This window comes from Agelaius tricolor, unplaced genomic scaffold (genome assembly GCF_023055355.1).
Source record: "Agelaius tricolor isolate 1412-34295 unplaced genomic scaffold, bAgeTri1.0.p SCAF_5, whole genome shotgun sequence".
Lineage (NCBI taxonomy): Eukaryota > Metazoa > Chordata > Aves > Passeriformes > Icteridae > Agelaius > Agelaius tricolor.
Window position 1 is genome coordinate 23,849,909 of NW_027269265.1, and position 13,064 is coordinate 23,862,972.

At 45.1% G+C, this 13,064-nt stretch overlaps 2 protein-coding genes across 3 annotated transcripts in view; one reads left to right on the top strand and one right to left on the bottom strand.

Annotated features, from left to right (window-relative positions):
- Nucleotides 1-2,208, bottom strand: part of LIN52 (lin-52 DREAM MuvB core complex component) — a 45,845-nt gene extending 43,637 nt beyond the window's left edge. The window contains exons 1-5 of one of the 2 annotated variants that reach the window (XM_071426833.1): nt 2,051-2,206; nt 1,894-1,968; nt 1,672-1,709; nt 1,142-1,208; nt 54-137 (exon numbers count right to left, since the gene is read on the bottom strand). In XM_071426833.1, the coding sequence (XP_071282934.1) occupies nt 54-137; nt 1,142-1,208; nt 1,672-1,709; nt 1,894-1,968; nt 2,051-2,069 (283 nt within the window). In that variant the 5' untranslated portion in view covers nt 2,070-2,206. Of the gene's footprint in view, nt 1-53; nt 138-1,141; nt 1,209-1,671; nt 1,710-1,893; nt 1,969-2,050 lie in introns of both variants that reach the window. The other variant, XM_071426832.1, reaches the window with a different exon arrangement.
- Nucleotides 2,209-2,329: 121 nt separating this feature from the next.
- ALDH6A1 (aldehyde dehydrogenase 6 family member A1) lies at nt 2,330-12,840 on the top strand. Its single transcript, XM_071426836.1, has 12 exons — nt 2,330-2,451; nt 2,623-2,685; nt 4,759-4,833; nt 6,174-6,335; nt 6,916-6,994; nt 7,542-7,844; nt 8,551-8,672; nt 8,920-9,109; nt 9,789-9,970; nt 10,382-10,561; nt 10,752-10,850; nt 11,315-12,840. The coding sequence occupies exons 1-12, from the start codon at nt 2,392-2,394 to the stop codon at nt 11,417-11,419; spliced, it is 1,620 nt and encodes a 539-aa protein (XP_071282937.1). The 5' UTR covers nt 2,330-2,391; the 3' UTR covers nt 11,420-12,840.
- Nucleotides 12,841-13,064: the final 224 nt, after the last annotated feature.

Genomic DNA, 13,064 nt, shown 5'->3' on the forward strand with positions numbered 1-13,064 from the left:
CTTTAGTGGAAAGATTTGGAATGCAGTCAGTCATATCTGTGTACAGCACTTACATTCATCCAGTCCCAGTTGATAAGCCAGGTTCTGCAGGCCACGAACTTTTTCCATCAGATTAGCTGTAGTAAGGCTTCCCAATTCTGAAGAAGAGAGAAGAAGGTGAATTTTAACCCTGTCTATAGTCCTCTAGGAGCAGCTCACCTGTTTAGTACTTCACAGAGCACTTTCAAGCCATACTTCTGTTAGGATCTGTTTCAGTGAACAGTATATGTTCAAAATTCAAGCTGACTCCATTGCTAATTTTAACATAAGGAAAAAGACACCCATGACTCTAGTTCATGCTTTAATCTGCCACCATTGCAAAGAGTAATTTGATCCATACTTTGGAAGCTCCTGTAAGTCACATTGCAACATGAATAAACTATATAAAAGTATGTAAGGGAACGGACTTACTTTGCATTAATAACGTGAGTTCAAGCACATTTCTTGGAGCAAGTGAGAGTTAAATCATCTCACTTTCACTCTGCAGCTGTGACATATCACTATGACACAATCACACATCACCATCCAGAATTCACGACAGGCAGAGCACACTGAAGGATGTTTACTGCAAACTAACAGCTGCAACATGCAGCAAGTGTACATGCTAGCTAGTCCTGCTGTAACTTGCCCTTGCAGCCTCACCATTGCATTGGAGCTCCTGGATCTGTGAGGGAACACACACACATGTAGAGCATCTCTGAACAAGTCAATTAACACGTATTAACAATTAACCTACTCACCACCTGATCAGCTGAGCCCCTCCAAAAAATCCATGCTACTTCTCAAAATGCAGGAGATGCTCATTATACTTATGCAGTGATAAAAAAGGCTCAAACATGTTACACTGCCTGTTTTGAAAAATCAGCCTGCCACTGACATCTGGATAGGCTCTTGAAATAACTGGTTTAATGAAAATGGCTATCATTAACAAGATGAAGAGACTTCTGAGTTGGAGATTCTGCAAACATGATGGCTAGAGATCTCAGGCCATAGGGCCACCACCAGAACATTTAAAGAACAACTGCTTTAAGCCTCTTAAGCAAGTAGTAAATTCACATCTGCTTTGCCAACCTCGATTCCTGCCCCAAATATTCATACTCACCCTTCAGCATATCAATATCATCATTTTCTAATTCAGCCATCCACTTGGGAGGAGAACTTGTAATTGGCTGTTTTGAAAAAACAGAAGTTCATATTCAGAAAAGTCCATTTCTAGAATTATACAATGAAGTACAATCTGTATTGAAAACTAGTTATGCCAACAGCAAAAATATGAGCGTGCGCTCCATAGAAATACTTTTATGTTTAATCTTGTTTCTTCCTGGACATTTTAGAGTTTAAAACGGCATACCACTATCCACAAGCCAAAAATCAGTATGAAAATTAAGATTTTCTGAAGTTTAAAACCCTTTATTACTTCAAAGTATAATTCTCACACACAGTGAACTGCATAAAGTATAAAAAAGAAACACATATATAAAAGATACATTAAAACCAAAAGGTATGTTGTAGCATACACTGGAGTTATTACTGAGATACGGTCCATAGAAGATGTAAAGCCCGCAAGAGAACCTGCAGATCTACCATTACACGGAAGGAGGAAACGCGAAAGGCAAAGCAGCGCTCACTCACGCTTTTGAAGGAGGCGGCGAACTCGGCAACGCCGGGCACTGGGGAGAGAAAGCGGAGGTTGGCGGGGTTGAGCGTCCCTGCGGGCAGCACCGCCACCGCGCCCAGCCCGGCCCGTACAGAGCGGCTCTCCCCACTCTGCCCCAGAGCGGCCCGGCCCCGGTCGGGCTCTCCCCACCCCACCCGGAGCTGTCACCCTCGGGGCCGCGGGCCCGCCGGACTTACGCTGCTCGGGCCACAGGTCCGGGGAGGCGCGGTCCAGCTTCTCGAAGCTCAGCAGCGAGGCCTCCAGGTCGGCGCCTGTAACAGAGAGGGAGTGAGGGGAGGCCGGGCGGGGAGCGGCGCGGGGCAGCGGCGGTGCCGCCGGGTCCTCCCGCCTCACCGTCCGCCGGAGCCGCCATGGCGCGCGCCTCACGTGACCGCCCTCACGCCCGCGGCCGAGCGGGAGCGGAAAACAAACCCCGCCCCCGATCCCCACGTGCGGCTCTCGCGGCCGCCGCGGGGCGGCGCTGGGCCGGGCGGGGCCGGGCCTCGACGCTCGGAGGGCGGCTCGGCCCCCTCCGCCAATCGGCGGCCCGGCACGGGGGGCGGGGGCCGCGGGAGGCGGGGCCGGAGCGGCTGCTGGCGGCGATTGGCCGCGGGCCGCGCGGGGGCGGGGCCCGAGGCGGGGCGGGCGGGGCGGGGGGCGCAGCCGGGGGCTCGGAGCGGGGACCCTCGGCCGGGATGGCGGCGGCGGCGGCGGCGCGCGGAGTGTGGGGCGGGCGGCGCCGTGTGGCGCTCAGGGTGAGGCGGCCGGCCGGCCCCGGCCCGTTCGGGGGGCGCAGGGGGGTCGTGGCTCACCTGGCCCCGGGACCCCGCGGGGGGGTCGGTCCCGGGCGGGGAGCAGCCGGAGGGGGGTCGGGGGGAGGCGCTGCCTGACCCGCCCTGAGGTGCTCTGTGCTTCCCCCCGTCCAGCTGCCCCGGGGAGCCGGTGCCCCCTGGATCGCCTCAGTCGCCGCGTCCTTCTCCTCCTCGGTGGTGAGTGCCCGTCCCGCGGAGCGGAGCCGGTGGGCGGGGGAGGGAGGCGCGGGAGAGCCCCGGGCGCCGCCACCCGCCGGACACTGCCCTCAGGGCGGCTCCGCTGAGGCCGCTCCCGCCCGCTCGCCTGGAACGCCAGTGGGTCCGGTGGAACAAACATCGGCACTGCCCCCGTGCTCGACGGGAGGGACGGAAAAAAGTTCCATGTCCGATTTGTGAGAGTTGGGAGCTGAGCGGGGGCCGCCTGTCACATCGCGTTCTGCCGGTGGCTCTGGACTGGCCTCATGCATCTGTTTGCGGCAGAGAGAGGATCTGGTTTCCTTCGGACAGTATCAAACAGCTTTAGTTGTTGTACTGCCTTTTTTCCTCCGCTGTCCATGGCTGCACTGTCTCCGAACTCCAAACCAGGATTCCATAAGTAGTCTGCTTTGCTACCGTCCATGTTTCCACAGCCGGTGCATTCCCTACATACAAAAAGGGTGGCGATCTTATGGGAAAAGTGCAATTAATTTTAATTCACCATTTCCTGGCTTGCTTAAAGTATTTTTTGTTGCATGTGCAATGTTTGAGATATACTTTCTAAGCAATTTGAAAAAAAAAACATTAACTCCATTGCACTGAAGTATGTGTGGGTCTTAAAGCCCTGGAGTTTGTAGCTCCATTGCATTAGCCTCAGTGAAGCTAATGGAGTGATTGACAGCCATAGGAGTTTGTCATTCTTTAGACCAGCACTAGACCAGCAGCTTTTCTGACAGTCAGGAAATTTGGTCAAGGGACTCAGATTTCCTGTGCTTCCTTCCAGGTTCTCGAGATTGTGTTTTCATAGGCACAGATTTCTGCCTCTCTTCCCCAAGTGTGATTCCAGCTACATAATCATCTGCAACTTTTTAATTTTAATTCCCTTCTAGTGTTGCTTTCCAGATCATTAAGTTTTGCTTGTCCATGAACAGACTTATTTTATACTTCTGATCCTAGCTTTCTCATCTCAAAGCTTTCTCAATTTGTTCCAACTAACACTGCTGCTTATTTTTTTTCATTTTCATCCACTTTTCACTGTTGTTACTTGTCCACCCAATACCATTTATGTTCCTGATTCTTCCTCTGATCTCTTTCTCTTCATTACACTTTGGATAGCATCCAAGTCCTCATCTCCCTTTCATAATTTCACATCATAATTTCTTCAGTTTTCTGATATATTTGGGCTTATATCCCAGTTCTGTTGACCTGTCCCATTTCTGTTATTCATGCAGAAGATCCATTTCCCCTTTCTCTTACCTCTTCTCCCCAAGTCATGGATTTGTGTCACGATTAACTGGGTCTTGCTTTCTCCTAGTTCTTCCCTTACCTACCAATGTCAACTCATCTTTTCTAGTTCCTTAATTTATACAGTCACAATTTGTTTTCCTGCATGGTACAGTTTTGTTGCCTATCTAATGCTAATCACAGCTTTTACCTCTGCTTTCTGTTCTGTTCAATGTTTGCCTGAACTTCTTAATCCAAACTTTCCTTGTCCCTCCTCTTCATCTGAATGGGAAGGTTCTGGTTTCTGTGCTGCCAGCCAGGACAGTCCACAGATACAGGTTTCTTGCTCTTAGTTGCAAGACCCAGCGGGGGGTGGGGAAAGTCCAATTTTCTGCTTGAAGCCATAAACTGCAAAGATGAACCTGCTTAGTGGCTTGATGGGAAGGAGGCACATGGGACAGTGGTACAGTCTGCACTGGGTTCATGGAATTCCCATGAAGTGAATTATTAACTGTTTCTTCTGAACATTTATGAGTTGCAGTTTTTCAGGTTTTGATTAAATAGATTGGAACAATTCTGAACATAAGCAGAGCAATGTTGTTTTTTTTTTTTTCTATAACTGCTTTTAGAAAGAATTTTGGCCATTTTGGTGTAAAGTGAGAGCAAAATGGGGCAGAGAGCAGTTAGCTGGGTCTTGCTGTGAAGACTGGATCCAGACTGTAGTGGTTCACATAGCAGTAAATGATGAAGGCTTGCATGTAATATGGCACACAGGTCTTAAGGCACATTGAGACAAAAATAACTCACTGTCCAATATTTTGCCCTCCACAGCCAACAACCAAACTCTTCATTGATGGGAAGTTCATTGAGTCCAAAACTACTGAATGGATTGATATCCACAACCCAGTAAGTGAATGGTCTCATCTTATGTAAATGTGATCACTGTGAAACAAAGGTCTGTGCCTCTCTTCAGGGATGTGGCAGAAGAAAAACATACACATATTTCTTAGGAAAGGTTTAGACTTGGAGCTTAAGGCAGACTACAGCTTCTCAGTTTCCTAATCACATGAAATCTCAGTCTCAGAGTAAGTTACTATCACCTTTACCTCTCTCACATAGTAAGCCTCTGATCTCCAGAAAGGAAGCTTAAATTTTGTTGGGTTTTTTTTTTCATAGAAAGCCTCTGTGATGATTATGTCAAATTTCTGAAGGGTGTCTTTCACCCTGTATATGAAATCAACTGGGTGTGATTTGATGCCAGCTGAAAGTGAAGTCATGATAGAGGCTGATATTACTCTCAGAGTAAAAAGATGAAAAATCCTGACAGCTCCTCTCCTTTCAGAGAGCTCCTATCTCTGACCCACAATAGTCACAGAGCTGGATGCCATGCAGTGCAAAATAGATGAGTAGCCCTTGTATTGTCTATGTATTCCACCAAAGACAAATGGAAATCAAGTTGCACTCAGAATTCTGATCCTCCTGGCCTCCCTAGTAAGCATTCAAACAGCAGTTTCTAAATCTTCTCTGTGAAGCTCTATTTTCATTTGCTTTGTGGAAATGATCAGAGCAGCAAGTCACGTTCAGGAAGCTCATTTGGTCTCTACATAGCAAGCAGTGTTCTTGTTTAATTTTCTTCCTCTTGTTTTGAGTAGTTTCTCTCTTAGTGAGATATCTGAAATTTTTGTCATGTCAAAGCAGATTTAATTTTTAAGAGAACATTAGAAGGAGGTTAAAGTGGCAAAAAGCTTGAAGTTAAAATACTGTAGAGTTAAGGTTGCATGTAAATATAGTACTTTGGCCTAGGGGTATGAGTAAGCTAACATCGATGGCAATTCCACAGTCATGTACTGATTTTCACGAAGGAATTTTACCTCATTTAGTGTGCAAGAGGGACAGCCAGATTAACCAAGACAATGGAGAGAGAAAAGACCATAGCCCACAGAAACTTTTGCCTCATACTCTCTAGAAGTTTCAAGATAGACAAGTCACTTCAACTCCAGCTTGGAAATCAGCACTGCATTTGTAGTTTTCTGAGTGCCTAACTTGATATATTTGGAGTGCAGGTTTTCAGAACTACTCCAGTTGTAGCCCAGGCCTTTTGTGTGCAATCAGGGAAGGCATTTCCTTTGCGCGCTGCCCTCAGAAGTACAACTCCTTGTAGAACAAGAATATTAGGTGTGTGCTGTGAAATGGTTGGTGGGAGCAGATGGGAAAAGCTGAGTTTTGATGCAATTTTTCTGTTTCAGGCCACAAATGAGGTGGTTGGCCGTGTACCGAAAGCCACAGCCAGTGAGATGGAGGCAGCTGTGGCTTCTTGCAAAAAGGCTTTTTGGAACTGGTCAGAAACATCTGTTTTGAGTCGCCAGCAAATCTTTCTGCGCTACCAACAACTCATCAAAGACAATCTGGTGAGACACCATGGCTGTGTGTGATGGCTATGGCCGAATGCGTTGCAGCTGATTTTAGGAACTAAATTGAGAGACTCAGGGTTTACAGAGTTCTTGATGAGGTGTTGCCATGATCAAGGAACCAACTGAGACACTGTTGAGAGCTGCAGCAAAACACCTCCCATCCAATGGTAACAGAGAGGCTGCACTTCTTAGGGAATATTATTCTGAATTTGTCCCTTTACCAAGAGACCATGGAAGGAACTTTGAGCCTTGATGGAACATGTGTCAGTTGATGAAGACAAGTATGTTACAATGTTTTTGGGTTTCCCTAATGGATTTTTTGGTGTGTATGTGGTGTCATACCTGAAAGCATTAGAATACAAGCCATCCTAGGATGATTTCTTCTAAAATGTCACCTATGTGGGTTATTGGCTTCTTGTTTATAAGGAGCAAATCAGTCAGCATAGGTTTTTCTGGATTCTGTTCAGTCTATTCCTTGTGATGTTCAGCTCTCTGTTAATTCTGTCTTATCCTTGCAATCTATTTCATGGGTGGGCACTTTTCTAACATTGATAAATATTGTGCTTTCCATTTTCAGAAAGAAATTTCCAAACTCATCACCTATGAGCAAGGGAAGACCCTGGCTGATGCTGAGGGAGATGTTTTCCGAGGCCTCCGTAAGCTGCTGGCTCCTCCTGTTAAAAAAGGGGGTTTGAGAACCCACAGGAAGGGATGAGGTCTCCTGAGCAACTGATTGTTCTGTATATGTTGATCCCTTTATAGCCCCCTAGTCAAAGAAAAGTGTCAATTGTAGCTCTAATCTGAAGAGTTTTCTTAGATAGAGTATCTTTAAATCACTTCCAAGTCATTAGAGCTTTTTCTAGGAGTGACTGCAAACTGCTAAAAAGGGATAAGAACTTCTCACCTGTTTTCAGATATCTAAGGTTGAGTCCCAGGTAGTACAATAGTGCTATACCTGTGCATTTTGTAGTGGGGCTGTTGTGTCTGTGCTTCTATCATAATGATGTGTAGTGTGGTCAAGAGAGAATCCATTCAAAATTTGTTCACAATGCTTGGCAGAGAGATTTTCTGGAGCACAGTGAGTTTTAAGTTGTGGGAGAAGAGGCTGGAAGAAAGAGGCGGGTCAAGGCAGTAGTGAAAAGGGAGTTTGGGGACTAATTGTTAACAGATCATCCAGCAGCATATTTGCCCTTTCTGCTGCAGAGGTGGTTGAACACGCTTGCAGTGTGACATCCCTCATCCTTGGGGAGACCATGCCCTCCATCACTAAAGACATGGACACTTACACCTACCGCCTGCCTCTGGGCGTATGTGCTGGCATTGCACCATTCAACTTCCCAGCCATGATTCCTCTTTGGATGTTCCCCATGGCCATGGTTTGTGGAAACACCTTCTTGATGAAACCATCTGAGCGTGTACCAGGAGCACTAATGTTCCTTGCCAAGCTGTTTCAGGATGCTGGTGCCCCTGATGGGACCCTGAATATTATCCATGGACAACATGAAGGTAATAACAACCCTTCCTGGGAGATGACAAATGTATGTGTTGTGGTGTGTGCTCAGTGGGAGGTACCAGCTGGAGAGTCTGAGACTGCTGCTGTTAGATGGGTTTGGACAGATGCTTCAGCTCTATTGATGAAGCTGAAAGGTGAGTGGGAGATTTTCTGTCACCTTGCACCAGATCTTTTAGGAGATACGGTGGACAAAATGTTGGGGATTTGGGTCAGAGTTCCCAAGGCATGTAAGTGCTCAAATTCTATTTAGCAACCTAAACTGCAACTAAAATAAGTAGATAAATCATCTTGGTTTCGCAAGGAAGCCTAAACAAGAATTAAGTGCCTCACTGACTATACAGTGGATGCCAGTATCCTGGCTCATAACATGCTATTTTTTACAGTACACAAGTAGCTTCAGGACACGATAATACCAATAGAGAACAGTAACTTCACTTTGACATTGCTCAGACAGCCTGGGAGATGCCCAAAGCATGAAGAGATGTAAGAGAGCCAGGAGAATGAAGACAGGGCAGAAGTATGTGTCCTAAGAAGTGAGTGAAAAGTTACACAGACAGGCTTTCAGGGAACTCAGATGTAGGAAACACAGAGGCAATAATTTAAATGAGAAGAAAGATACATAGATTTAGTGCTGTGGGGGTGGGAATGGAGGGAAGCATTTGTGCACCACAGTTACAATGTATTATTTCCTATTTGAAGCTGTGAATTTCATTTGTGACCATCCGGATATCAGAGCAATCAGCTTTGTGGGATCTAATCAGGCTGGCGAGTACATCTATGAGAGAGGATCCCGGAATGGCAAGAGAGTCCAGGCCAACATGGTAATGTCTCTGAACAGAGCACTCTTTGAGCACATACACCACCTCTGTCACCTGTGAATGTTAAGAGACACCACACCACTCAGCAGCAGAAGCTGACTTTGCTGCTGATAGCTAAGTGATAAGGCTGCTCTCTTGCCAGCCTGTTGGTAGCAGAATCATAGCCACTATAAGAAATCATTGCCAGAGGGCTGGAGAAGAACCAGTCTGGGGTGGTTTATAATGGGAGACTGTGTGTGTTGTTTTTCAGGGAGCCAAGAATCATGGTGTGGTGATGCCTGATGCCAATAAAGAGAACACCTTGAACCAGCTGGTTGGAGCTGCTTTTGGAGCAGCTGGCCAACGCTGCATGGCCCTGTCTACAGCAATTCTAGTAGGAGAAGCTCAGAAATGGCTGCCAGAGCTTGTGGACAGAGCCAAAAATCTTCGAGTAAATGCAGGTACGGACTGAGATAATTTTTACAAGGTACTTCACTTCTGTACAACCATGGCTTTTTAGGTCAGCTTATCTGCCATACCGTGTTGTGACCCTTGGAGCTATTGGCACCACCGGTTTGATGTGTAGGGGTAGGAGCTAGCAGATTGTCTGGATTGGGAAACCCAGCCCTAGACTTGGAGGTAGGAATATGTTTTCAGCTGCTGGTGGGACTGTGATGCAATGTTTACAGGATCAGTCTTGTTTTAACTGGAGATTTGAGGTTAAATTTTTCTATGTTTAACTCATATCTGCTATTTATATAGCAACCTCATTTCAAGATCCTTCCAATTTGTAGTAAGCATACAATAAAAAAAGAAAAATGGAAACAAGTACTTTGAAAAAGCTAGACTGTTATTAATTCATGGGGAATTATATTTCATTTATATTCAATAAAGTGCTGCAAAGGGGAAAAGTTTCCTTCCTGAGAAGAATCTATTGTTGAATTTTGGCTTTCTGGTGATTCTGTATTGATTATGAGAGCTGCAGGCTATTGTTCCTGTTCATCAATCTCTCAAATCTGTGTTCTGTGTCTCAGAAACATCAGGATTTTCAGATTTTTCCTGCCAGTGTAGTTATCTCCCAGATGCCTATGAAGAGGAAGTTGTCAGAGTTAAAAACTTGGTGTCTCTGCTTCTTCACAGGAGACCAGCCTGGAGCAGATCTTGGGCCTCTAATCAGCCCCCAAGCTAAGGAACGGGTTTGCAGTCTGATTGAGAAAGGAGTAAAAGAAGGTGCCAGCCTTCTCCTGGATGGACGTAATGTCAAAGTGAAGGGTTATGAAAAGGGCAATTTCGTTGGACCAACGATCCTTGCCAAAGTCAAGGTAAGATGACCAAAATCAGTGCTTGCAAGGGTGTATTGCAGGGTCAGCTGAAAAATGGGTTGGCCAAATCAGTCTGGAATCAATGATCACCAGGTAGAAAGGCCATAAATGGCTCAGCCTTCCCTTGCACAGTGTCAATGAAGTACTCCTTGTAATGCAGGCAATAAAAGCAGAAAGCACTCTGGAGATGAAAAGTGCTGCCTTCTTTAGTGTACTAGATAGAGGACAGGGCATGGGAAATGGTGAAGAGGTAAGGAGGACTGAAGGATGGCCTGTGGCAATGCAGTATGATCAGTAATCCTAGGAATATCATGAGTACCAACAGCACGTGTGTTTCTTATATGCTATTTACTATGATATTTTTATTATATCCTTTATACAAGCTGCTTTTTCTGCTGTTTGTATTGGCAGCCAAACATGACTTGCTATAAGGAGGAAATCTTTGGGCCTGTCCTAGTGGTGCTGGAAGCAGACACTTTGGATGAGGCCATTGAGATGGTGAACAATAACCCCTATGGGAATGGAACTGCAATCTTCACCACCAATGGAGCCACAGCTCGGAAGTATTCTCACTTAGTAGATGTGGGGCAGGTATGTTCCAGCTAGGATTGTTGCTTTTAGCCCTCACCATTTGCAGTGGGTAACCATTCAGCTGTAATCACTGCCCGCTCAGCCAGCAGTACCAGCCTCAGACATAAGAAAACAAAATGCAGAAGCATTTGGAGAGTGCTCTGCAATCTGCTATTTCTTGTGACTAATATGGCAGCTTTCCTTTGTGTAGGTGGGTGTCAACGTTCCAATCCCAGTACCTCTGCCCATGTTCTCTTTCACTGGCTCTCGTGCTTCTTTCAGAGGGGACACCAATTTCTATGGCAAACAGGTAACTTTCTGATTCAGAGTACTCCGTTGGGTTGAATTGTGATAAATCTGAATTGTGATAATCATTGATATAAGTGTTATAAAAGGCAATGGGCAGATGGTCATCAGACCTCATTAGTGAGGAGACTTTGAAGGTATTTCAACCAGGAGACTGAAAACCAGCCAGTGATCACAGCACCATAATGCATGTCACAGTCATAGATAGCCCATTCCTCTTTATTTTTCCTCTAAGTAAAAAAAATGCAAGTCTTTTTTGGATGTTTAAGAAGGGAGCAATAACTAGCAAGCTTTCTCACAGAATCAGAATCTTTGTGAAACTGGTAAAAAGAACAGGCTGACAAGAATTGTTTCCACAGAAGAAAACTCACTCCTGTTTAGATAAAGAAAAAACTGTTTGGTATACCACTAGTGTAGACCTGAGGAATTCATAAGGCCAAATATCTGATACGTGGATCTTTCCTCCAGGGAGTGCAGTTCTACACACAGCTGAAAACTATCATTTCTCAATGGAAAGAGGAAGATGCCACCATTGCCAAGCCTGCTGTGGTTATGCCAACTATGGGAAACTAAACCAGCCTTTGCAGATGCTGTTCCTGGTGCCCTTCTATGCTGCACTTTCCAGCTTTGTCCTGACTATCACCCTTTACTTGGGAATGAATAGAAAGCTCCTTTGTCTCAAGGATCTGTTACTGTGCGGGCTCATGTGACTCATGGTCTGGATTTTCTGTTGCTGTCAGTGTTTTTTTGGTTAGCTGAACTAATTTTTTCCATACAACCTATCAAAGACTAAATAACCTTATCTAACTGAAAGGGCAGCCACTGACATAGGTCTTAGTTTGTGTTTCTTTCCAGACCCCGTGAACTTGAACATAACTCTGGTTTTCACTTCAGTATCTTTAGCCTTAGTGACTCACTCCTGACTACATCTTGTAGCAGGATTATTTACCTCTTTATCTTGCATATTAAGATTCTGAGTTCACCTTACTCTAAGATGAGTACTCATTTTGAGTGACATAACTGGGACATCTTGAGTGTCTCACAGAAGTGACTTTACATATGATGAAAACAGCAAGCTGTCAGTCTTTCACCTGTCAAGCAGTTTCCAAAGCACTGGGAAATAGCTTTGTATGGATTTTTCAGGAAAGCATATTTGATTGCTTGTCTGAGCATGAAAGAAATTTCTGTATGGTACAGTGACCTTCACTGTACCTTTGACAGCTTGTAAACTTCTGTTCCTGTTCTGTCTGGGGCTTGTATGCTCAAGCTTGCCAGCAATTCCATTATAGCTGAAAGTTGTTTGGTGCCTTTTCCCTGTGCTAAGGGATACAAGCCTACACGTCCTATACCATAATGAAACTGTGGAAGCAGAAACATAACCATGTATGTGTATCTTTGTGTCACAGCATCATGTGCATCCGAATAAAATGGAGCCTAAGTAGACAGGTCAGTAGGAAGAAAGAACACATTTTTTAATAACAAAGCAGCCAGGCCTTGTCTGTTGGTTTCCTGATCGCAGCTGTCCTGATTGTAGCTGTATTTGTTGTGTTGGTTGGTTGACTCCTTGTCACATTTGCTCAAACACAGTCATGTACTCTTGGGACTGCAAGTTCCTATTCATAGAGAGGGGTAAGACTTGGTATATACAATGTGGTTTTAAGAATCTGTGCATTTGGAGCTGGAGAACCTATATTTTTATTTCTGGTTCCTGAAAGATGATGCAGCTATGAAGGATCTGCAGGGATCTCACTCAAACATCCATGGAAAATAATATTCTTCTAATGATTGTAACCGTTAAGTGTTCTAATTAAACAATCTGAATGTGAACACTTTTTATCCTGCCTTCTGGTAAAGATGCCTTGTAACTGACAGCTCTATATTAGTGCAATTGCTGTGCATTCACTAATGTTTGTATCTTGTTTTTTTCCTCTGCTATACACTAGAGGGAAATTCTCACCTTGCATTTGATTACAAATTAAAAACATGCTAATATATTTCTGCAGAGCATGACTGTTCCTTGGTAAGACCTTACATAGGTGTGATGTTGATTTTATTCCCCTCTTCACAGGAGATGGCCTGCAACTCCTGTAAGCCATGTATACATTTTCCTTTTACCATATTTCAGGGACCTCTGAACCAGTTTCCTTGCACAGATTTCAAGGAATGCCTTGTTTCTGTTTCCATGTACATATAATTTGATCACAGACATCTCCACCAA